Consider the following 24,916-nt stretch of genomic DNA (forward strand, 5'->3'; position numbering starts at 1 on the left):
TACTAAATAAATGTCATCTTTTAAATAATAACTATTCCCCCAGATGGAGATGGTGTTATATTTCTTCGGAGTTTTCTGTGATTCCACCCCGTGATCCCTCTTTTGGACACTTCTCCAGGTTCCCCCCACCCAAGAGTCCTATTCTTTTTTTCTTTCATCAAACCAGCACCACAGCAAAGAGACCCCTCAATACCTTCCTGAGATCCAATGGGAAGACAGTTCCAGAAACTAACAGCAGCTGCAGGTACATTGCTTCCAGGCTAGAGTCTATTCATTTCTGTATTTCTAGTGCACAGGGTTTGGTGTAGAGTAAGGGTTTGTTGAATGTTGAATGTTTGAATGAATGAACGAATGAATGAATGAATGGGATCCGAGCCAACATTTCTCTTGCACCTAGAAGGGACCTGCTGTAGTGCTGATCTCCCAGCAAAGCTGCTTTCAATGAAGACTTGTGGAGTTTCTGAAAGTTGAGTGCCTGTGGGAACAGGAGTAGGGGCGATAAGAGAAAATTACCTTCACAGACTATTAGGGCTGGCCATTGGTTCTATCTTCCAATGTAAAGAGGCAATACCCTCCACAGCATTCCTGATGGAGGTTCCTTTAGCCCCTATTGATTTCCCTCGGTGATGATGCACTCATTACTTTCTGAGTCAGTGTCCTGTTGTTCCTGACAGGAGCTGGGATCTAACCCCACACAACACTGATCTTAGTTCAGAGCCGAGGGCTCTCCCTACGAGCTTAATCCCTTTTGCCCACCACAACCTGGCAACCTTCAACCAGGAGAGACTGATTGTTTTGCCCTGAGACACTGGGCCAGGCTCAGTGCAGCTAAAGAGTTGACTTGCCTGATCCCTGCCCTCAAGATTTTCCAGCTCTGAGGATGCAGCTCTTCTGGAAGATGCTTTAGGCTTGAGGCACATGAGACTCCCCAACTGGTATCTCTAGCCAGACTTCTCCTTACACCTGTATATCCACCTGCTTTCTGCCCATCTCCACCTGGCTGTGACTCATACTGAAAACATCATCTTCCCGCCTAAACCTGTTCTTCCTCTTTTCCCTCTGAGTGTTGAGCACTACCACTCACCAGTCACCCATGCCAAGGATCTTGGAGTCATCTGTAACTTCACTCTCCCTTGTTCCAGAACAAACCCCAAGACTTAATTCTGCCCCTGAAATATCCTTAAAAAAAAAAAAGAATCTGTCCACTTCTCTCTACTCACCACCTTGGTTCAGGCCAAGATCATGCCAGAATGTGATAGATTACAAATGGCCACAAATTCTTTGTAGCTTCTGTCATCAGGGCTGGTCTTGTAACTTATTTTGACCAACAGAATGTGGTGGAAGTGACATTGGCTACTTCCGAGTTTAAGCCTCAGAGAGCTTTGTAGTCTCTGCTCTCATCTTCTTGAAACACTGCTGCCAGGGGAAGAAGCCCAGTCTAGTCTGTTTAAGACACATGGCCCATCCAATAGCTAACACCACATGGCAGACATGTGAGTGAGAATATCTTAGACCATCCAGTCCTAAATGAGCCATCAGATGACTGCAAACCACGAGTAACCATCAGAAGAATAGCCCACCCGAACGAACCCTGCCCAATTTGCCAACCCACAGAATTGTGAGCAAATAAACAGTTGTCGTTTTAATCCGCTCAGCTTTGGGGTGGTTCGTTATAGACAATAGATAATTCATATTCAAGATAAAGTCCAAACTCCTTCCCTCGGTCGGTAAGGCTTGGTCCATGTCTCTTTAGCCTCAGCTTCCTCCTCTGGCACCCACACTATAGGTTCCAATGGTCTAAACTACTTGCAGCTTCTTGGCTCACCTTGCTGTTGCCTTTGAATCCTTGTACATGGTGTTTCCTCTGCCCAGGGCATCTCCCCTACATCCCCTCACCTATCTGTCTGGCTAACTATTTATCCTCAGCTTAGACGCCATCTCCCTCTCTACCCTCAAGTCTTCCCTAACCATTCCCCTCTTCCTCCAGATTGAGTTAGCTACCCTTCCTTTGCGCTTCCAAGGCCCCCCACACTTTCCCTAACACAGTGTGATTTTCCATTTACCGGTTTCTCTCCCTTGATTCTGAGAGATAGAGGCAGAGACAGAGTCTCATTTATACCTGTATTTATTGCTGGTGTCTAATACAAGGTCTAGCACAGCACTGCAATAGAAATTTCTGCTATGATGGAAATGTTCTATGTCTGCGCTGTCTATAGATACGCTGGCCCCAAGTCACGTGTGGCTATTGAGCACCTGAAGTGTGGCTAGTGCAATTGAAGGACTGAATTTTAAATTGTAAATTTTTTAAAAGACTTATTTATTTATTTGAGAGTGAGCATGAGATAGAGAGCCAGCACCAAGTGGGGGGGGGGCGGAGCAGAAGGAGAGGCAGAGGGAGAAGCAGACTCCCTGCTGAGCAGAGAGCCCGATGAGGGGCTCCATCCCAGGACCCTGAGATCATGACCTGAGCTGAAGGCAGACTCTCAACCAACTGAGCCACCCAGGCGCCCCTAAATTGTATTTAATTTGAATGTAAGTTAGTAGCCACCTGCAGCTAGTGACTATGGTATTGGGCAGCACAGGTCTAGCACACAGTAGATGCTCGTTGATTTTTTTTAAAAAATATTTTATCTTTTTAAAGTAATCTCTACACCCAATATGGGGCTCCAAATCATAACCCCAAGATCGAGAGTCATATGCTCTACCGACTGAGCCAGCCAAGTGCCCCACATTGAATATTTTTGAATAAACAGCGAAAAGGATGACAATCATAGGCAGCCAATTAAGACACAAGGTAGAATGCAATGGAGGTAAGCAACATAACCCTCACTTTTCATTCGTTCATCCCTAACATTGTCAATACTTCCAACCCTGCCTTGTATAATCTTAATTCTTAGCTCTTTACTGCCTGAGCCGGTTATTCTCTCCTGAACCTGCCCAGTTTGATATTGTCCCTCCTGTGAAATGGGCTGGTCCTAAGTGCCTCCTGGAGACTAATCTCATTCGGTCCAGACTGGTCAGGCCCAAGCAGAGAGGACTCTCTCCTTGGTGGCCTGGACTTAATCATGTGGGAACCATGCGGTCTAAGTTTCTCTACACTGGCAGGCTGCCAAGCCCCTCTTAGAGGTGACAGTTGAGGCTGTTTCCGCTATAAAAAGTCACACAGAAAAGAAGCCGCAGGGTTGATAGTCTTGCTACTCCTTACAAGAAACTGTACAAGCCCTGGTCAGATCATTTCCAGCCCGGACACCAGAGACTTTGGTGGCCTCAGGGTCTGAGGAGGAAGGAGGCATGGGGACAGGGGGAGGTGGGATCAGCGATAGGCCAGGTCTTCTCACTTACAGCTCTTCTCACTTACCAACATTATATGACATGTCTGTTTATTTTGTTCGCTCAAGAGAGTAGACTTTGCTCTTCTTTACGGTTGTATTCTCGGCGTCTTTTTTTTTTTTTTTTTTTAAAGATTTTATTTATTTATTTGAGAGAGAGAGAATGAGAGAGAGAGCATGAGAGGGGGGAGGGTCAGAGGGAGAAGCAGACTCCCTGCCGAGCAGGGAGCCCGATGCGGGACTCGATCCAGGGACTCCAGGATCATGACCTGAGCCGAAGGCAGTCGCTTAACCAACTGAGCCACCCAGGCGTCCCTGTCGGCGTCTTAAATATGGCCCGGTGCATAGGTAGATGGTCAATAAATCTACTGAATGACTAAAATGTAACAAAAGTGTCCATTCTTTGGGTGCCTGGGTGGCTCAGTCGTTAAGCGTCTGCCTTTGGCTCAGGTCATGATCCCAGGGTCCTGGGATCGAGCCCCGCGTCGGGCTCCCTGCTCAGAGGGAAGCCTGCTTCTCCCTCTCCCGCTCCCCCGTTTGTGTTCCTGCTCTCGCTGTGTGTCTCTCTCTGTCAATTAAATAAATAAATAAAATCTTTAAAAGAAAAAAGAGTGTCCATTCTTCTCTGTCCCTAGCTCCGGGTGTTCTGCCTAAGCAAGCCCTGAAGTTCAAGTACAGCCCTACCAACTCCCACCAAGGCTCCCCAGGTCACTTTAGAGCAGCGGCTTTCAAACTTCTTGACCCTGACTCTCAATAGGAAATACAATCCCCAATGCTCACACATGTACATGTTTATGTAACGGAAATAAACAAAAAAAACCCTGCACTAGGAGCAATGTGTTCTATTTTTTCTTTCCTTTTTTTTTCTTTTTTTTTGTTTAATGCTGGTCTCCGCTCCTTGAATAGATTTCACCACCTGCTAAAGGGTCACCATTGCCTTAGAGCAGTGTTCGTAGGAGTGGTCAGAGAGCTCGTTTGTAGTCCAGCCTCAGGGCAACTGCTACAAATGCAGATTCCTGGCTACACCCCAGATTTAGTGAGTGAGAATCTTATCGGAAAGTGTGAATGCTTAACAACCCCTCTCCCCCAACCGTCCCGGGTGATTCTGAGACCTGATAAGGCCTGAGAGCGGTGACTTGGGAGTTTCCGAGTATCCAGAGGCCTCTGGTGGGGACTTGGCATCAGGCACATGCACATTAAGGGAAGAGGCTGAATTTTCAGTTCCAGTCCGGCTCAGCACGAGTGGCAGGACAGATGATCCCCACTTTATTTTTTTAAAGATTTTATTTATTTTTGAGAGAGAGAGAGAGAGAGCCCACACGAGCAGGAACAGGAGGTGGGGGGGGCCGGAGGGAGGAGCAGACTCCCCACTGAGCAGGGATCCCAATACAGGACTGGATCCCAGGACCCTGGGATCATGAACTGAGCTGAAGGCAGATGCTTAACCCACCCACTGAACGACCTAGGCGCCCGATGATCCCCACTTTATAAAAGCAAATCCGTTGCCACCTAAGCCCCTAGCAATTCCTAGTCCTCTGCCCGGAAGTACTTCTGGTGATTTTGCTACCGCTTCCCAGACTCCAGCCGTCCGAGGGCCACTGACTGCTCCAGGGCCGCACCCAGTGAAGGGGCCCCACTTTCCCCAAGGACCTTAACCCTTACTTCCTCCCCCTGCCCTCCGCAGTCTCTTTTCCTTCACACAAAATCACTTCTGTTTTCTTTCTTACCAGAAGGTTTAAGAGCCCTCCCCACCCCCAGCCCTTAGAACAAAAAAATTCTAACCACAATCTCTAGTTATGGTGGCCCATTTCCAGCCCCACCCCCAGAAGAGGGTAAATGCCATTATGAAGCCTTCACCCTCCCACTAGAAACAATTTTTGATGCCCGGAACGCTGCACTCCCCTCGCCAAAGGACCTTACCTTACACAGTTTACGTTCTGAAACCCTGCTACAAGTGTATTTCCAGAGCCTCAAACGTCCAATAAAACATTTTTTAGCCCCTACTGTATAAGATACACCCAAGCTCAGCACTTTCAGACAAGATCTCATTTAATTCTTGAAGCAGCCCTCAGGGGTAGATAGTATTCTCACCCCCATTTTATTTATTTATTTTTTTTTTATTTTTATTTTTTTTTAAAAAGATTTTATTTATTTATTTGACAGAGAGAGATAGCGAGAACAGGAACACAAGCAGGGGGAGTGGGAGAGGGAGAAGCAGGCTTCCCGCTGAGCAGGGAGCCCGATGTGGGACTCGATCCCAGGACCCTGGGATCATGACCTGAGCCGAAGGCAGACGCTTAACGACTGAGCCACCCAGGCGCCCACCCCCATTTTAGACATGAGGAAACTGAGGCCCAGAGGGACTAAACGATCTGATCCAGGTCCCATAGTTTTAAGTGGCGGAGCTCTGGGGCTGTCAGCTGTCCTCGCCCTCAGGGGCTGAAGCTGAAGGGGCTGACGGAAGGGAATCTTTCTCTTCCCTTTGTGCTGTTGTCACTTAGAGGGACCTCGGGGTAGAGGTGCCTCAGCCCCTAAGTGCTGCAGGATGTAGTGATGCTTCTCTTCAGGGTTTGGCTTTCACAAGTGTCCAGTCCCGATGAATTCAGAATAACCCCTGACCCCCAAGGCCTGGCCCCTTCTCCCTTTGGCTGAGTTCTCTCCTCAGGCCTCTGCCAAGACCTCCTAAAATGGAGTTTGGGGGCTGGGGAACAGCACTCTCCTTGTACGCCCAGGCTGGCTGGACTGGAGCCCCAGTAGAGGGTTTAGTCTGGACTTAAACTGATTTATGAGATCCTAAGAAAAAAAGCCCCAAGGCAGCTCCAGCACATATCAGCCGTGGCTTTTTCTGAGGATGGGTGTTTCATCCATGTGTTTATTTGCATATTCTCTTTTCTTCAATAAACATGCATTAGTTTTTTTCAATACTAGTTATAAAAAAAAGTTTCAAATGAGGAAAATTTGGTTGTAAATACTTTGGGGAAATCAGCCTAATACAGATGTCCCTCATTGGACATGCAATTTAAAAAATTATTACCCATATTAGCCACAAATCAAACCGCCTGAATTCCAATCTCATTGCTACCAGTTAGTAACTGTGACTCCTCGCAAGTTACTTAACCTCCATAAAAACGGGGATCATAGTAGTACTTTCCTTGTACTATTAACAGACGCTTTGCAGTTGGAGCCGCTGTCTGTGCTCCGGGGGTCCTGTTTAATCACTTAAGCCTCAGCGCAAGTCTGTGGGGGCAGGTCCCGACGCTATCCCCATTTTACAGCTGAGGCCACTGAGGGCGCTCTGCCTGCGAACAGAGAAATGGGATTTGAGCCCAGGCAGCCTAACGCCAGAAGCTACCTGCGAGCTACTTGTCTAGAGCTGCCCCTCAGAAAGGGCTGTTGTGGTCCATGATAAAACGCTTTAAGGTGCTTAGCAAAAGCCTGGCACTTAATAAGTGCTCAATTAAGTTTCCTACGGTCACATTAATAATATTCGGTGTTTTACGTTTGTCATAAAACTAACACGCATACGAGGCGACTTAATTCAGCAGAAAATCACAGAGCCGCCTGAAGGCGGCGGACCCCGCGCGGGGGTCGGGGCGGGACGCGGACCGGGGCGCCGAGCGGGCGCCCACCCCGCGGCGAGGGCAGGCGGGCAGGAAGCCGGGGTGGCCGGCGCGCGGGGCCGCCTGTCGGGGCCCGGGGGCGGGGTCGGGGAGGCTCCGCCCAGCGGTCACCTGCGACAGGTGGAGCGCGCGGCGCCGGGTGCTCGGCCATGTCTGCGGAGAGCGCAGGGCCGGGGTCGGCGCCGCTGTGCCCCGAGCACGGCCAGGCTCTGAGCTGGTTCTGCTGCTCCGAGCGACGGCCCGTGTGCGCCGCCTGCGCGGGGCTGGGCGGCCGCTGCCGGGGGCACCGCATCCGCCGGGCGGAGGAGCGCGCGGAAGAGCTGCGGGTGAGCGGGCGGGGGCGCCGGAAGGCGGGGGGCGGGGGGCTCCGGACGGAGGGGACACCGGGGTGGCGTGCCGAGAGGGACCCGGCGGGGACCTGGCGGCCGCTCCAGGAGCCCGGGCTCGGCGGTGGCACTGGCTGTTGAACTAGGCGGTTGAGGGTGTGGCCTCTGGAGTCGTGGGGACTTGAGTTCGAATCCCGCCTCCTCCCCACCTCCCTCGCAGTCTCGTCTCTGGGCCTCGGCGCCCTCATCTGTAGTTTGAGGGCAATACTAGCGCGCGTTTATTGGGGGTGTTGTGGGAGAGACGTAAGATAATGGGAGAAATGCTCTTTAGTCTACCACAGAGTGGCGGCTCGAGCTGCCCACTCTTCCTTCGTTGCTTTGTTGGGGGGCTGAGAGCGGGCCTGGCCTTGGGCAGTATGCGGCAACACTGCTCCAGTTGCCGGGGACTCCGTGTGTCCCACGTCCCGCCCCATGGAAGCTGACCTGAGATAAAAGCTGGCCCTCCTCCCTCCTCAAGCCCTGGGCTCAAAGCCCCTCCCCTCGTCCACCCTTCGGGCTTCCTGGTGAGGTGATTTCTTTTCCCTTTGGGATTGGCCTTGACTGTACTCCAAATTGGTTCCACCTGGGTAAACGGAGGGGGCGGGTAGGATCTCAAGAGGTTCCTGCTGGATCTCTTCACCTAGAGTTCCTCCCCACCTCCACTCCAGTTTAGCTCCACGCTGGTCACCATCACCACCCGCCCCTGGTCTGAAACTGGGGAGTCGAAGTTGCCCTGGGTCTTCCTCCCTCCTTCCACCCTAGTTGTGGCCCCGGGGGATTTCCTTGCAATTTGATTAAGCCGCTTGATTTCCCCAACCTCACCGAGTGCTCTGCCCACCTGTGAGGCTTGAGGGCTCTGGCTAGGGACTCAGACTGCAGGGGAATAAACACACGTGACTGGCCCAGAGGGATTCACTTACTCAGTGACACCTGAAAGCTCCTGGTTGGCCCTACCTGTCACCACTATCCATCATCACTAGTGGCGATGAAAATAACTTGGGTAATGTGGTGTAATAAACTTTCATAATGGATGGAACTTTGTGAGTGCCAAAGCACTTCAATATCCATCATCTCACTCCATCCAGGCCAAACTTTTGAAGTGATAGCCAACTTCCGTTTTACAGATGAGCAAACTGAGGCCCAAAACAGGGCGGTAACTCCTCCGAGGTTTCTAATATTCAGGAGCTGGACCAAGGGAGTCATTGACTTGCTCAGAGAAAACCACCTCTTAGCCTCAGTGGAGGGAGGAAGGGGTGCTAATGGGTGTGAGAATTAAATAAAAATTAAAAAAGAAAAAAAAAGTTGCCATCAGAGCTGAATCTGAGTGGTGGAAGGAGGTGAAGGCTGGGGCAGGGTGGCAGGCCTGGTGCTTGATTTGGAATGCAGTCTGCCCAGGGCGCCTTCCCTGAACCCTACTGATGCCCTAAGCACGTTCATCTCCTTTGCCTGGAGGGAGGGGTTTCTTGCCTTCTCCCTCCAATTTTGAGTATATTATGGCATTTACACACTCCTTCCTCTATCCCTCTAGCCATCAAAGAAATTTTGGCCCAGGGCAAGATGGTTACCATTCAACAACTTCTCTCTTACCTTCCGCGTTCTTGTCCTGTAGCTTTTTGGAAGTTAGGCTCGGTTTCCTCAGGCCTCTGGTGTGTGCTGATCACAGCTTCATCCCAGCCAGCTCAGTTCTTTCACTTAGTATTTGGACCAGCGAAGCGTCAGACGAATTCCTGACTGGGGCGGGAAGGATTTGCAAGGGCTTCCTGGAAGAGGCCGAGTTGCCTTTTGGCAGATGGAACCGGGGCAGAGCTGAAGCAATGGAGGAGCTGTTGGCTAGGAAGGAGTCCAAGTACCTGGAGAAATGGAGTGGAAAAGCAGGGCCCTGGCAGGTCACTTCTCCGTGGGCTTCAGCTTCTTCATTTCTAAAAGTCTCTGCTGCTCTCCTGGGGGATGCTCATAGCTCTGGCCGATGTGAACCACTGAACCTCTTATGGTCACAGAAGTAGATGTTCATTCATTGAACAAATATTTATCCAGGGCCTCTATGTGTAGGAGGAACTTTCTTCTAGGTAGTGGCCCATAGCGAACAAGTCAAAGTCATGGTGCTCATGTTCCAATGGTGGGGAGAGATACAAAACAAGTAAACACACCCAGAATGTACAGGCAGAGGAGTGATAAATGCAAGGGAGAAAAATAAGCAAAGTAAGAGAATGGGCTGTGGGGGTGGTCGGGGAGGGCTTCTGAGGCGGTGACCCTGAATGGAGTGGGGGAGGGGACTTGTACGGCTGGCCGCAGAGGAAGGAACAGGTGCAAAGCCGCTGTTGTCAGGACGAGTTTGGTGTGTTTATGGGACAGAAAGAAGGCCAGAGTGGAGAGTGCTAGGAGGTGGCTTCGGAGCAATAGGCAGAGTCCCATCAGACAGTCCCTTGTTGGCTGAAGTGGGAAGCTTGATCTCCCTGTGCGTGTGCTGGAAAGCCGTTGGAGGAGTTTGAGCAGGGACGTGAGCTGACCTAACCTGACACAAGGTGGTCGTGGCTCACTGTAGGGGCGAATAGCAGGAGTGGAGGTGACCAGAAGTGGCCAGAGGAGAGAGAGAGAGACTTTGGAGTCAGGGCTGATAGGACTCACTGAGGGATTAGATACATGCGGGGTTGGAGAGTAACCCCGGGGGTTTGGGTTGGGGTAATGAGGTTGATGATTGCTGGTACTGTTTAATGAATGGGGATAACTTAGGGAAGGGCAGTTTGAGAAGCCGTGTTCTTTCCACTCAGGTGTGGAGAGCCAGGGAGCTGGGTCAGAGGGAACGCTGAGAGCATATGCAGGAAAGTGATTATGATGATGGGCCACCGAATTTAGGAGAAGGAGGGAACTGAGGCCACAAAGTGGGGGATAGACACGGAAAAGTGGTAAGACTAGCGTATCAGCGGCTTCAGCTGAGCCGAAGAACGGTTGGACTGGAGAATCTAGAGTTAGCAATCTGGAAGGATGGAAGTGGTGGGCAGGGTGTGGGCCCCTTGAAATGAAGATTTTGGAGGTGCTGTAGTTTTCAGTAATAACGGGGTCTGGGATGCGAGTGGCTGAGGGGGGCTATCATGGGGATGGAGTGAATGGATCACGTGGATCGACACGCCACAGGTGTCCTTTATATTGCAGAACAAGATTGTGGACCAGTGTGAGCGGCTGCAGTTCCACAGTGCCAGCATTGCCAGATATGTGGCTGAGGTCCTGCCAGGGAAGAACCAGAGAGCGGTGGTAGGTAGCTCTCCTTCCTCTCTGCTCTGGACCCCTCCTAGGACAAGACTCCAGCCTTAGGAGCATGGACCAGTCTGGGATCCCTCCCCAACCTCACAGACTCACTGTGCTCCTAGCAAAGGCAGATGCCCAGGAAGGATGGTTTCCCATCTCTCGGAGCTGTGGTTTTACCATCTGGGCAGAGAGGACTATTCCCAGTACCACACTGGGGCAAATACTGCTGGAAAATGACTTTCTTGGGGTAAAGGATCAGAAAGGGTAGCATTCTTCCACCATCTAAGTATTTCGTGGTCAGCCCCTGAATTATAAAATAACCTCTGGACTTTGACGTGGAGTGTTCTTTATGACAATCTTATCCCTGTTTACAGATGGGGAAGTGGGTCGCCTAGAGGGTAATTGACTTGCCCAAGGTCCACAGCCCCCTGCCAGAGTCAGATCCAGGACCTGGATCTTCTGACTCCCAGGCCAGTGCTCCTTCGGCTACCCGCCACTGCTGATCCTTTAGCCAGTTGCCCCCATTGCCGATGCTACGTCCTCACTCGCAGGTGTGCCCCTCACGGGTCGGGGCTATGAATTTCTTTCTGTACATCCCCTCCTTCCTTCACCAACATGGACAATGGAGCAGGCTTTGCATGGTCTTAGTCAAGGTTCTTTTGATTGTGTAGGACGAAACCCAGTTGAACTAGTTTGCGCAAAAACAGGGAATTTCCCAGCAGGATACAGAAGCCTCTCAGAACCTGAAGGGGACGAGAACCAGGAAAGAAGATGCTGCCAGGAGGCCAGGCAGCTATTCTGTGTCCAGTCCTGCCTCTCTTAGCATGATGGTTCCTCTGTCTCTCTCTCTCTCCTTTTCTTTATCCTTTTTATTTTCTCGTCTTGACCGCCCTGGCTAGGACCTCAGTACAGTGTTGAATAGAAGCAAGTGTAGCAGATGCCGACTTCAAGGAGCGTACTCACAGCATTTCACCATTTATGTATGTATTTAACAAATCTGTTGAGTACCCATCAGTTGAGTACCCATCACATGCCAAGCACCATTGTTCTATGTGCTAGAGATTCCACAGTGAACAAAACATATGGAAATTCCTGTTTCCGTGAAAATTACATCGTTGGCCAGGGGGTGGGAGGGGTTGGGAGGAAGGCCAATAATTAAATACACCCTATGTCATAAGGTCAAAGGTGCTATGGAGAAGTTTAACACAGGAAGGAGGACGTTCCTTTGTTGAGAACGGGGGCGGGGGGGGGGTTTGCAATTGCATATGCTGTGGTCAGGAATGACCTAATTAAGTATTGATATTTGCACAAAATTTACAGAACGTGAGGGATTGGACCAGATATCTGGGGGAAGAGTTCTAGAAAGAGGGAATGGCAAACGCAAAAGCCCTAAGGTGGGAGCAGTGAATGAGATAGGAGTCAAACTGAGTGTTGTGTCCACATAAGAGGTTTCAAAGAGGTGGGATGTCAAATGTTGCAGAGGTTAAGTAAGGTGAGAAATGAGAGTGGGCCATTGGATTTAGTAACATGTTCATCACCGGAGATTGTGATGGGATGGGGAGTGTTTTGTAGAGTGGTGAGGTGGAAGCCTGATCAGAGTGGGTTTCAGAGAGAACAGAAGAGTAATTTGGGAGAGTTGGCACAGCCAACCCTTGAGGACCTCTGCTGTAAGAAGGGAGCTGAGAAATGGGTTGATAGTGGAGGGGGATATGAGATCAAGAGGGTATTTTATTTTTAAGATGCAGAAATTACTCTCTGTATGCTGGTAGGCATTACCTGGTAGAGAGGGGAAAATTAATGGTGAAGGAGAAATGGGGGTAACCAGGTATAGCAAGGTGGGGTATAGGCTAACAAGTAGAAAGGTAGCCGTAGGTAAGAGCATGAGCTTTCATCCGCAGAAACAGGGAAGGCAGAGTATAGGGGCGCAGGTGCAGGTGGATGGGTGGGTGATGGACAGAGCTTGTGTAATTCTCTTCTGATTGCTTCTGTTTTCCATTATTTATCACATTTGCTGTAGGTTCTTAATGATGCCGTTTGTCAGTTTATAGATACGCTTTGTCCCCTATCAATCTGTTAACATGGTAATACATTAATAAGAGTTTCTAATGCTAGGGACACCTGGGTGGCTCAGCTGGTTAAGCATCTGCCTTCGGCTCGGGTCATGATTCCAGGGGCCTGGGATCGAGTCCCAGCTCGGGCTCCACGCTCAGCGGGGAGCCTGCTTCTCCCTCTCCCTCTGCCTGCCGCACCCCCTGCTTGTGTTCTCTATCTCTCTCTATGTCAAATAAATAAAATCTAGGGGCGCCTGGGTGGCTCAGTCGGTTAAGCGTCTGCCTTCGGCTCAGGTCATGATCCCAGGGTCCTGGGATCGAGCCTCACATCGGGCTCCTTGCTCAGCAGAGAGCCTGCTTCTCCCTCTCCCATTCCCCCTGCTTGTATTCCCTCTCTCGCTGTGTCTCTCTCTGTCAAATAAATAAATAAAATCTTTAAAAAAAAAAAAAAAAAAAATAAATAAATAAATAAATAAAATCTAAAAAAAAAAAAAAAAAGAGTTTCTAATGCTAAACCATCCTGAATTCCTGGGGAAAACCAAGTAAGCTTGATCATATGTATTTTTTTTTTTTACTTTAAATTTTGAGATAATTGTAGATTCACGTATAGTTGTAAGAAATAATCATAGAGCCATATCCCCTGTACCCTTCGTCCAGTTTCCCCCAATGACAACATGTTACCTAACTATATGGTACAGTATCATAGCCAGGACATTGACATCCATACAACCTACCTTATGCACATTTCACCAGTTTAACATGCGCTCATTTGTGTGTGTGTATTTAGTTCTGTGCAGTTTTATCACATGTGTAGATTTGTGTGACTTCTCCCACAACCAAGATACAGAGCAGTTCTATCATAAGGATCCCTCGTGCTACCCTTTTATCACCGAGACCCCCTCCTCTCCTTCTCCTTGTATCATTGTTATACAAAATTTCTGAGGTTGGATTGCTAATCTTAGTTTGGGGTTTTGTGTGTATGTGTTTAAGGATTTTTGTGTCTATACTCAGAAGTGAGATTAACCTATGAATTTCATTTCTTGTATAGTCCTTGTCAGATTTTGGTATTGAGGTTCTATAAATCTTATTAAATGAGTTGGGAATTCTCTGTTTTCACTGGAGGTATTTGTGTTAAGATTGGAATTATTTGTGCCTTGAATATTTGGTGACACCGCCTGTAAGACTATCTGGGCTTGGTGTTATTTTTTGCAGGTGGATTTTAACTACTGATTCATTTCCCACCATGAGTAAAGGATTCTTTCTTTTTCTTTGGTTTTAGTAAATTTTTTCTAGATAAATTATGTACTTTGTCTATTTTTAAATGTAATGGCATAAAGTTCTTAAATTATTTTTTTAGATATTTTATTTATTTGAGAGTGAGAGTACAAGTCGGGGCGGGGAGAGGTAGAGGGAGAGGGAGAAGCATGCTCCCCGCTGAGCAGGGAGCCTGACATGGGGCTCGATCCCAGGACCCTTAGATCATGACCCGAACCAAAGGCAGACGCTTAACCAACTGAGCCACCCAGGTGCCCCCCCCAAGTTGTTCTTAATCTTGATTAAAGTTGCCACTGGTTTGTCTATTTTGTTAGTCTTTTCAAAGAACCAGCTTTTAGTATTTTGATCCTCTCTTTTAGATCTTTTTTTTTCAAAGTTTATTTATTTTTTTCTAGTGATCTCTACCGTGGGGCTCGAACTCACAACACCGAGATCAAAAGTCACATGCTCTTCCGACTCAGCCAGCCAGGAGCCCCTCTTTTGTATCTTAAAAAAAAAAAAAACTCATTATTATTTCCTCTTATCCTTTTTTTATGATTTTATTTATTTGTCAGAGAGAGAGAAAGAAAAAGCACGAGCAGGGGGAGCAGCAGGCTCCCCACTGAGCTAGCAGCCTGATGCGGGACCTGAGCCGAAGGCAGACACTTAACTGACTGAGCCACCCGGGCGTCCCTTCCTCTTTTTTTTTTTTTTTTTTTTAAAGAAGCCAGGCATAGGAGTGCATATTGTATGATTCCTTTTTTTTTTTTTTTAAGATTTTATTTATTTATTTGAGAGAGAGGGAGAGCACAAGCAGGCAGAGGGGCAGAGGGAGAGGGAGAAGCAGACTCCCCGCCGAGCAGGGAGCCCGATGCGGGGCTAGATCCCAGGACCCTGGGATCATGACCTGAGCCAAAGGCAGACGCTTAACCGACACACCCAGGCGCCCCAGGTGTCCCTTCCTCTTATCTTTATAAATTTTTTCCTTCTAATTTTTTTTAGGGGGGAGATAAACACCATTGTTATTTAACTCCCTCAGCTGAACACAGCCTCTTAATTTTAGTCTGTCTTCTTTCTCAAGGTCAGCATTTAAGCCATATATTTCCTTCTACGTATTGCTCTCACAATTTCTGATGCAATATTTTCATTCAGTTATAAGTATTTTTAAATGTTCACTATGATTTATTTTACTATGTGTTGTTAGAAATAGGTTTTTAAATCTCCACATCTCCAGGTGTGTGGTTTTACTTTTAAAAATTATCATTGTTATTTTTTCCACTAATTTCTCACTTAACTTCATTGTAGTCTGCATGTCAGTTGTTTGAAATTTGTTGAGACTTGCTCTATGCCCTAAAACATGGTCACTTTAGGTAAATGTTTCACATTCAAATCTTCTCTATACTTACTAATTTTTTATCTGCCATATTTACTGATTGCTGGCAAGGAGCATTTATAGTTTCATATCATGCTGTGGATTTGTCTATTTTTCCATATAATTCTGTCTTTACTGGGCTCTTAAGTTTAGAGGAGTGTAAAATTCTAAAATAAATCACAAGCTGCATTCAGGGCAATAGAGTCTCCGCTCTCAATTACACCAGTTTTCAATTTCCTTTCTACATACACTTGGACTCCAGGGGATTTCCTTTACTTAGCTGCCAGAGCAACTTGACTTTTAAAAGGATGCTTTGGGCTATTTTTCCAGCATTTCTGTGCTTTGTGTTAGGACAGTGTTTAGTTTATTCTGGCATATCTTTGGAAAGGGAAATTTTTTTTCTCTGCTACACTTTTCTGGGAATGAATCGGGAAATGTGTTGAAATTGATTACAGTCTTCCAGTGAGAGAGTGTCTGCTGCATCTTGGGCCAGGGTCTGTTCTTGGTCCTGATCACATAGTACAAACATGGCTACGGACACCCACCCCTGTGGGCAAGGCAGCAAGGTGGGATAGAGAGAATAGTAGCTAATGGTGTTGAACACTTATGTGCTGGGCTTCGTTCTGTGTACTTTGTATGTATTAACTCACTTAATCTTCCACAATAACCTCATGCTGTAGGTACTATTATTATCCTCATTTAGCAGATTAGAAAACTGAGGCATAGGGAAGATCAGTAATGTGCTCAACATCCTACAGAGAGTAAGTGGATCAGCTAAGGTTTAAATCTAGGCGCTGTCTGTCTCTAAAGCCTAACTTCCTGGGACGCCTGGGTGGCTCAGTCGGTTAAGCATCTACCTTTGGCTCAGGTCATGATCTTAGGGTCCTGGGATCGAGCCTGACGTCAGGCTCCCTGCTCAGTGGGGAGCCTGCTTGTCCCTCTCCCTCTGCCCCTCCCCCTGCTTGTGCTCTGTCTCTCTCTGACAAATAAATAAATAAAATCTTTAAAATAAAATAAAGCCTAACTTCCTAACTAGTGTGTTATGTTGGCTCAGGGAACACTGAAGTTGGAGTCAGAACTAACTCCTGGGTTCACTTAGGCCATTCACTCTCTTCCTCTCCCCTGGGCAAATTGTGGGTCTCAGTTTCTTCTGTAAAGCAGGGGTCATTACCTGTACAGAGCAGGTCTGCACGGGCAGGGCACAGAGAAAGCTGCTGGCTATCTCTGATGTTCTGGCATGAAGGAGACTGTTCTACTCTCCCTTGTTGGGCAGGAGTGCAGGTGTTTCATGCAGCCTTTTGGGAGGACTGATTGTCCGATGGCACTGGGGGAAAGGGAATCGTGTTGGACTGAGAGTCAAAAGAACTGGGTTCTAGTCCCAGCTCTGTCCCTGACTTGGCCTGTGAGCGCTACCAAGAGATTTTTGACTTAGTCGGAAGAAACTTTGTTCCTCAGTCATTCAGTAACTATTTGAGTACCTACTGTGTGCTAGACCCTGTGCTAATTACTAGGAGACACACATTAGCTTCACTGGAGTGGATGGCATGCCCCCTGGCATGAATAAGAATTCCACCGTGGAAGCCATTGGAATGGACAGATTTAGGAAAGAATGAGATTTTTTTCACTCAAACCTAGTCAGAATATCAACTGGACTACTGTTGGCATGGATCCTGTTGATGGGGATGACTTTGTAGGCTCTTTCGCTCTACAATTCTGTAATTCTCTGACCTTGGTCCCTTGACCTTGTTATTCTCAACGATGAAATAATTGATTCTAGTTATCTCTAGACCGTGCCCACTAACCTTAACCCAGCTCTTCCATTCTGTTATCCCGGCTCTATGAGATATGACCTGGATGTCTGAATCTTATATTTCTTTACCCTAAACCATATTTGGGAACTCTTAAGGCTGGGATGGCTTAAGCACCTGTTTCTTCCATTACTGTGCCTGTGGCAGACATGGCTAATCAACCCCAGCACTCCTTCCCACTGAGCCCAAATCCTCTTAATATTGACTGGGGCTTTGCTAGGACCCGATTCTCTGTGTTACCCCTCATCAGAGCACGGCCAGCGCGGCGCGGGAACTGGTCATCCAGAGGCTAGGTGTGGTGAGGAGTCTGTGTGAGAGCGAGGAGCAGCGTTTGCTGGAACAGGTGCATGGTGAAGAGGAGCGGGCCCACCAGAGCATCCTGACACAGCGAGTCCACTGGACTGAGGCGCTGCAGAAGCTCGACGCCATCCGGACCAGCCTGGTGGGCATGCTCACCCATCTGGATGACCTCCAGCTGATTGTAAGTCAGGCAGGGGTGAGGACACAACTAGTGGCCCAGACACCCCCCAAGTCTAAAACATCGAGAATGTTTATTGGTAAGAGTTGGGTGGATAAGGATAATTTGGAGCAGGGATGAGGCAAGGGAATAAAACTAAATGGATTTTTTTTTTGCACCTGCTAACCGTTCTTTCAATAGTGAGCAGATATTTACTGAGTGTCTACCACGTGCTCTTGTGCCACGGGGTGGAGTTACAGGACACAGCTGTTAGTGCCTCGTGGCCTTACGGAGCCGAATCCGTAAACTGATAATGGAGGGTTATGTCTTCTGTAGAGGACATCACTGGGAGCTAGAGACCCCACAGTCCAGGCTTTCGGGTGGCAGTGGTCAGGGTAGGCTTCCCAGATGAAATAACTTCAGAGCTGGTACCTGAAAGGTAAAGAGGAACGGCTACGTTAAAGGAAGTGGAGAGCTAGAGAGCGGGTTCAGAAGTGTGCAGAGGGAGGGAATGGCCCCGGGCGGTCCTTAATCTTACCACCCAGAAACTACCGTGGGTACTTTCTATAGAGATGCAGATACTTGCAGTTTTAACGGGACAATCTGACATCTGAGTAAATATGCCAAGCAGAGAAATCTGAATGTGGAACAACCGAGCTGTTCTGCAGTTCAAGTAGGGCAATTTCCATCGCTGCCCTAGATTGTGCATTGACTGAGTCACACAGCTTCCACGGACAGAGCACATTCTGTCCCAAACGCTGGGACGGTCACAAGAGAAGATTCAGAAAGAGTCCCAGCCGTCCAGGAGCTGGCAGTCTTGGTGGGGGGTGAGGTGTTAGTAAATACGTCGTCCTGCAGTGTGGTTTAGCGAAACGCAGGATGCCACCAGGCACGGGGACTGAGTCATTGTGAGTGCGCGGTGTGGAGGTGTGCGAAGAAGAACCCAGATAGCTTTGTTTTGGGTCTTAATGCAGGAACAGAATGCTTTCTTCTAGAGTCTGTCCGTGTGGCACCCTCCATACCAGTTGAATATATTCAAATCTGGACTACCTGCTGAATTCCTGGTACCAAGCCTGACTCTGTTTTCTTTTCTCACAGCAGAAGGAGCAGGAGATTTTTGAAAGGTGAGTATAGGCCGTCATTTGCCTGGGCAAACGGAGACCATTGGCTGCAGGCCTGTAACTAGTCCGCATTCAGGTCCTACTGCTCCGGGGCGAAAGCCCAAGGCGTGCTGTGCCACCGCGTGCCTGCCCTGGAGCCATGCTCCCTGGACGGGGGTCTTCCTGCCTCTGACTTGGAGAACTGCTTTAGATCCCTGTGCACGGGTAGTGAAAGAAACACTTAGCAATCAGAGGCTTGCCAAGGGCTTTCTGAAATGTTATCCTGCTACAAAATAACCAGTCCCCCTATTGGAGTATTTTACACCCCCCATCTACAGATGAAAATACTGAGGCTCAGAGAGGGGCAGAGACTTGCCTATGCCCCAGAGCTGGGGCGTGAACCCACACCCAACACCTGTCCCATCACCGTCTTCTCTGCCTCAGTCCCCCTTTCTCTGATGAAGGGATCTTTGAAACCTAAGTCTGTGTTAACCACCACTCAAAATTTGCACTTTAATGAAGCAATAATAAAAGCCCTTCACCAGGCTCTCCCTGGGTTCTGAAAGACTGAGAGCCAAGAGCCTGAGGAAGTGGCCAAGAGGATGTAATTTGCCAGGCAAAGAAATTAAATTCTTACATCTTCTGTGAGAGATTTCAGAGCTGTATCTGGGGAGCACAGCCCATTCTTCTTAACTATTTTTATATTTAAATTTCAACAGTAATACGTGTGCATGAGAGAAAGAGAAAAGAATGCCATCAATATAAAACCATTGAAAATTTAAAATGTCTCGGGGTGCCTGGCTGGCTCACTCGGTAGAGCATGTGACTCTTGATCTCAGGATTGTGAGTTCAAGCCCCACATTGGGCACAGAGACTACTTAAAAAAATTTTTTGTGTGTGTGTCTCCATCACCCCTTCCCAATCCTATTCCCTGGAGGTGATCAGCTTTAACAGTCAGATATGTATCTTGTGGACTTTCCTATGTAAATAGAGTCCTCGAGAGTATGTCTGGGCTTGTTTACCTCTAAAAATATATATTTTTAACACAGTTGGGATTGTTTTAATACTTGCTGTTCTATAACTTATTAGGCTCTCTTGGATCTCTCCATGTCAGTACGTATAGATTTACCTCACTCTTCGGCAAGTCTGTGAAGGCATCCCTCAGTACGGATGCCCCCAACTTTATTTTATGGTCTCCTTTAAACGCTTGGCTTATTCCTACTTTTTCCCTCTTTTAATATTTCCACACTTCTGCTAGTCTTCTCTTTCTCCTTTACCTTCTTCATCTTCCTCTAAAACCATCCTGTCTTCAATTTCAAGCTGCTCTGATTTTTGAAAAAAAAACTGATCTTTAAATTTTTTTTTTGTTTTGAAATATTTCAAATGTGGAGAAAAGTTGCAAAAATAGTATAAAGAGCTTCAGCTAGAAATCCTAATTGTTAGTATTTTGCCACATCTGCTCTCTTTCTTGGTCGGTTTGTCTTCCTTCCTACCTATTTAACAAGTGAATATATGGCACTTACTTTTTCTGACCTATTTGAGAGTAAGTTGCAGAAAGCGAGACCTTTTACGTCTAAATACTTCAGCATCTTTCTCTCAAGAACAAAGACAATCTCTTACATAACTACAGTGTCACTATTAAGCTCAGGAAATTTAATGTTGATGTAACACTATTATCTAATATACAGTCCATATTCAAATGTTGCCAGTTGTGCCCACAAAGTTTTTTTTTTTTATTAAAGATTTTATTTATTTATTTATTTATTTATTCGAGAGAGAGAGCGCACATGAGAGGGGGGAGGGTCAGAGGGAGAAGCAGACTCCCTGCCGAGCAGGGAGCCCGATGCGGGGCTCGATCCCGGGACTCCAGGATCATGACCTGAGCCGAAGGCAGTCGCTTAACCAACTGAGCCACCCAGGCGCCCCAAGGGTATTTGCATTTTAAGAGCAGAGGAATGGCTGTACCTTCTTACTGAACCAATAGGTTTTGCTGCAGTAGGTTTTGGAAGGAGGCAAGATTTTCTCCACGTAAGACGGGGGAGTGGACAGACTGGTGCGTCGGAGGCTCAGGTGCCATCCCTGCTCTGCTAACTTAGAGACGCAGCAGGTTGTTTCTCCTCCAGAGCAGACCAACTCCAGGTTCCAATACCGGTACCAAGTACTTACCTCCCTGGAAATTGTCCGCCTTGCTGGAATTAAGACTCCTGGGGGACACAAGGGGAAAGCCCTGCTTCCTGTTTGGCTCAAGCCTTTTTAGGGGGCTCCTGTGTGGGGCCTGGCTGCCAATCTTGGTGTCACCCTCATGGGAAGAAGATTTTACTTCTGTCCCTTTCCCATCACCCTATATTGATCCAGATCCATTTCCAGAACCTTCCTGAATTTGTCTTTTTTTTTTTTCCCCTTCCACAAGGACCGAGGAAGCGGAGGGCATTTTGGATCCCCAGGAGTCGGACAAGTTAAACTTTAATGAGAAGTGCATTCGGAGCCCACTACTTACCCAACTCTGGGTGACAGCGGTTCTCGGGTCCCTCTCAGGTTAGGAGCTGGTAGAGCCCAGCACCGGTGGGAACAACTGGGCGGCTGGCTGGACGGCTGGGGTGTGCTGCTGGGTCACGCTGGGGAACAGAACATCTGGCACGGTAGCTAAAGCAGTGATGCTAGATGCAGGCTTGTCGGTGAAGCCAGGGTCTGGACAGGCCTGGGGCGGCCGGGTCAGGGCCTTCCTGTTTCCAGCCCAGCCTGCTCTGTTGGCTCTAAGAAAAATCTTGTTCCTGTAAGTCACAGCTCTGTCCTGCCCGAGTGGGACAGCTTAGTATTATTTCTTGGAAACCGAGTTTCTCTTTAAGAAGATACAAGTGCTGGCCAGCTGGAGAGCATCTGGAGCGAGAATTGAGCTGCCTGGATTCGCCTCACTTACTCACTTAACCACTAACTCAGGCTGACTGTGGCCTGGCCTCGTGCTGCGTGCTAAGGCCACGGAGGTGAACGCGACACGGTCTTCTCCCGCGGGAATTCCCACTTAGTGCGGGAGTTCCCCAAGCAGAATCTCCCAAGCTAGGTGGAAGCTTCTGTGCTCCTGGTTGTGGTGTTTGCATGAATCACAAAGAGGTTAGGGTAATGGATTGAATTGTTCCTCAGTTTTGTTTTTTGTTTTATTTTTTAATATCTTAGCTTTTTTTTTTTTTTTAAGATCTTATTTATTTATTTGCCAGAGAGAGAGAGGGAGAACAAAGCAGGGGGAGTGGCAGGCAGAGGGAGAAGCAGCCTCCCCGCTAAGCAAGGAGCCCGATGTGGGACTCGATCCCAGGACCATGAGATCATGACCTGAGCCGAAGGCAGACGCTCAACCATCTGAGCCACCCAGGCGCCCCGAATTGTTCCTCAGTTTTAACCCTCCTCCCTTGGGTGTTAGCCTTACATGTTTGGCGCAAGCTCCAGCTTGTCTGCTCTGCACTCTCCTATCAGAGTGCGCCGGATTGCCGGCAGTCCCATTCAGTGAGTTGTTGGAAAGTACGGGGAGTACGGATCTGATGCTTCCTAGCTCCCGGGGCCTTGCCCCTAGGACAGATCTGATCTGGAGGCCGCAGACAGGCCTCAACTGGAATGCGCTGTGATCGGTGCAGGGTGCTAGATGTGGGAGCAAAATGCTGGGTCTTCATTTTGCCCTGCCACCAACTAGGTGTGTGACTTTGGGCAACTTGCTTCTCCTTCCTGGGCCTTCTTTCTAGTTTACAGATGAGGGTCCTAGACTAATAATAACTATTGTTGTCATGGCCACAACTTATTGAGCACTTAATTAATGCTAGGGACTTTAGATGTATCATCCCATTTGGTCCTCACGTCCACCCTGTGATAAGTCCGATTGATCCCCATTTTACCGATGAGGATGCTGGGGGCTCAGAGGGAGTAAAGGGCTTGTGTGAGGTAACGGTACTGGTGGGCGGTGCGGCAGCCCTCTGCTGCCTCACAGGACCGGGTTAGGGCTGACGGTGGGCCTTGAGCAACTCTGAGAATTCTTCCTGGCAGGCACGGAGGACGTGCGTATCGACGAGAGGACCGTCAGCCCCTTCCTGCAACTGTCAGATGATCGAAGGACCCTGACCTTCAATGCCAAGAAGTCCAAGGCCTGTGCAGATGCCCCCGAGCGCTTTGACCACTGGCCCAATGCCCTCGCGGCCACCTCCTTCCAGGCTGGGCTGCACACCTGGATGGTGAACGTCCAGAACAGTTGTGCCTATAAGGTGGGCGTGGCCCTGGGCCAGCTGCCCCGCAAGGGCTCCGGCAGCGACTCCCGTCTGGGCCACAACACCTTCTCCTGGGTCTTCTCCCGCTACGACCAGGAGTTCCGTTTCTCCCACGACGGGCAGCACGAGCCCCTGGGGCTGCTGCGCTGCCCCACCCAGCTGGGCGTGCTTCTAGACTTGCAGGCGCAGGAACTGCTCTTCTACGAGCCGGCCTCGGGCACGGTGCTCCACGCCCACCACGTGCCCTTTTCGGGGCCCCTCTTCCCGGTCTTTGCGGTGGCCGACCAGACCATTTCCATCATCCGCTGATCCGCGACCACCGGGAGCCCTGGTCTACTCCCCACCACGCGTCCAGGCCATGTTCCTACCCAGTGTCTCCCCCCCACCCCCGATGTTGCCTCTGCCTGATGGGCAGCTTTAGGAGGGTGGGGGATCCATTTCAGGTCTGGGTTCAGCCGTGACATGCTGGGTATCTGTGGGGAGCCTGCTACCCGCGGGGCCTTAGTCTCCCAAATCCACCAGGCACCTGGCCCTCCGAGGGTGTCTTGTTCACCACGTCGTGTCTGGCACCCAGCATGGTGCCTGGTGCCTACCGGTTGTGCAAGAAATATTTGGCGAGCGAACGGGTGGATGGAAAGGTGCCTGGGTGTGTGTGGTAGACTCTTCTGGAGAAGCACTGCCTTCCAGCCCTGTCCCTGGCTTTGATTCAGAACTCCTGCGAGGCTGTTCTTGGCCAGAAGACTCTGGCCTGGGGGGGCTGTGTCCCCCCACCAGGTCCAGCCTGGCGGCTCAGGAGACTGAGGGGATCCTGTCCGGAGGTAACCTGACTACAACACCCCCAAAACTCCCCCCTCCCCGCAGCTCGTGGCCCCCCCGACATAATGTGGAGACCCGGAGTGAGGGCTTCAAGCCCCAGAGAGCTGAGGGAGTAGGAGGGCCAGACGTAGGGAACACGTCTGTTATTAAAGGTTTTAAAAGACTGAAAAGTTTCTTCCATGTTCTTTGTGGGAAATTGGGCACATCCCCCAAGTGCCAGCTCACACCTAAAGAGGTACGCCTGCTAGGAAAGAGAGATCTTCCTCACCCTCATGCGCACGCCCGGCTCAGCGTACACAGCCACTCGAGCCCCGAGACGGCTCTGGGCCCTGCATTGCTGGAACCCGGGCCAAGTCCCTTCCTGTTCTCTGAGGTCACATTAGAACAGTGGTCCTCACATTCCTGTTTTATTTAGGAACACAGTTCAGAGGCAATCTTACCTACAACTTCAGGCCCCTGGGCTCAAAGATGGGGGCCAGAGCCCTCCCCACTCTTAAGTTTGCTCAATAATTTACTCCAAACACTGGGTAGATCAGATCCAGTCCACAGACCGAATGGCAACTTTTTTGGTTCAGGTACTTCCGAGGCCCTTGCAGCTCTGAGAGCACAGCTCATCCCACGTCCTCACTGCCTGATACTTGGGAATTAATGTCACCTGGGCTTCACACCAACCCGGAAGTTTGGCCAAGTCTGAGAAGAGCCTCCCTCCCCTCACATGGGCACAATCTCTGCCCAGAATCCTGGGTCAAAGCCCACCTTTTCTACCCGGCACCCGAAGGCACCCCCCATACCATGCCCCCAAATTGCCAATCTAACTCCCCATGGCAGCCCTCGGTCCGTAGTTCATGGGCCACCTGCCAGGAAGGCGTCTTACTCCTCTGCCCACCTAAATGTCACCACAGTTCGGAGCCACTCGGGAGCCCTCCCCAGCGGCTGGCACCAGAACCCAACACCGTGTGTGTGCCTGGCAGTAGGCACGGAATACAAGCGTCTGGTAAGTACCAAGCAGGTGTGAGAGGAGAGGAGTGCGAAGAGGGGAGACGCAGGAAGGGACATGGAATTTTTAAAACCCAGCCTACTTCCTTCAGTCTCTAGTCATTCCCCGCATGTGTCCTACACTCCTGCCACCTCAAGCTCCTGTCCCCGTTCCCTGTGCTCTCCTACCTCCATGCTAACACCTGTGACTCGGGTGCTCTTCAAGACCGGCCTCCTGTGGAGCAGCCTCCCTGTTCTCCCCCGACCGCCACTGCACCGTCT

At 49.3% G+C, this 24,916-nt stretch overlaps 1 protein-coding gene across 2 annotated transcripts; it reads left to right on the forward strand.

The window, feature by feature from the left end:
• The first annotated feature begins 7,041 nt into the window (after positions 1–7,041).
• BSPRY (B-box and SPRY domain containing) lies at positions 7,042–23,829 on the forward strand. Of its 2 annotated transcripts, none has more exons than XM_036121961.2 (6): positions 7,042–7,275; positions 10,465–10,563; positions 17,293–17,523; positions 18,601–18,623; positions 21,010–21,134; positions 22,626–23,829. In XM_036121961.2, exons 1-6 carry the CDS (start codon positions 7,099–7,101, stop codon positions 23,150–23,152), a joined length of 1,182 nt encoding a protein of 393 aa, XP_035977854.1. In that variant the 5' UTR covers positions 7,042–7,098; the 3' UTR covers positions 23,153–23,829. The 2 variants fall into 2 exon arrangements, with proteins under 2 accessions (XP_035977854.1, XP_035977853.1); XM_036121960.2 differs by having other exon boundaries at positions 7,044–7,275; positions 18,598–18,623.
• Positions 23,830–24,916: the final 1,087 nt, after the last annotated feature.

The sequence above is a fragment of the Halichoerus grypus genome, chromosome 14 (assembly GCF_964656455.1).
Source record: "Halichoerus grypus chromosome 14, mHalGry1.hap1.1, whole genome shotgun sequence".
NCBI classification, from domain to species: Eukaryota; Metazoa; Chordata; class Mammalia; order Carnivora; family Phocidae; genus Halichoerus; species Halichoerus grypus.

Bases quoted from the DNA above. Each gene is read 5' to 3' on its own strand.
- BSPRY (XM_036121960.2), top strand. From the start codon at position 7,099: ATGTCTGCGGAGAGCGCAGGGCCGGGGTCGGCGCCGCTGTGCCCCGAG. The intron at 18,624-21,009 runs GTGAGTATAGGC...CCCTTCCACAAG, and splicing joins GAGCAGGAGATTTTTGAAAG to GACCGAGGAAGCGGAGGGCA. The intron at 21,135-22,625 runs GTTAGGAGCTGG...TCTTCCTGGCAG, and splicing joins GGTTCTCGGGTCCCTCTCAG to GCACGGAGGACGTGCGTATC.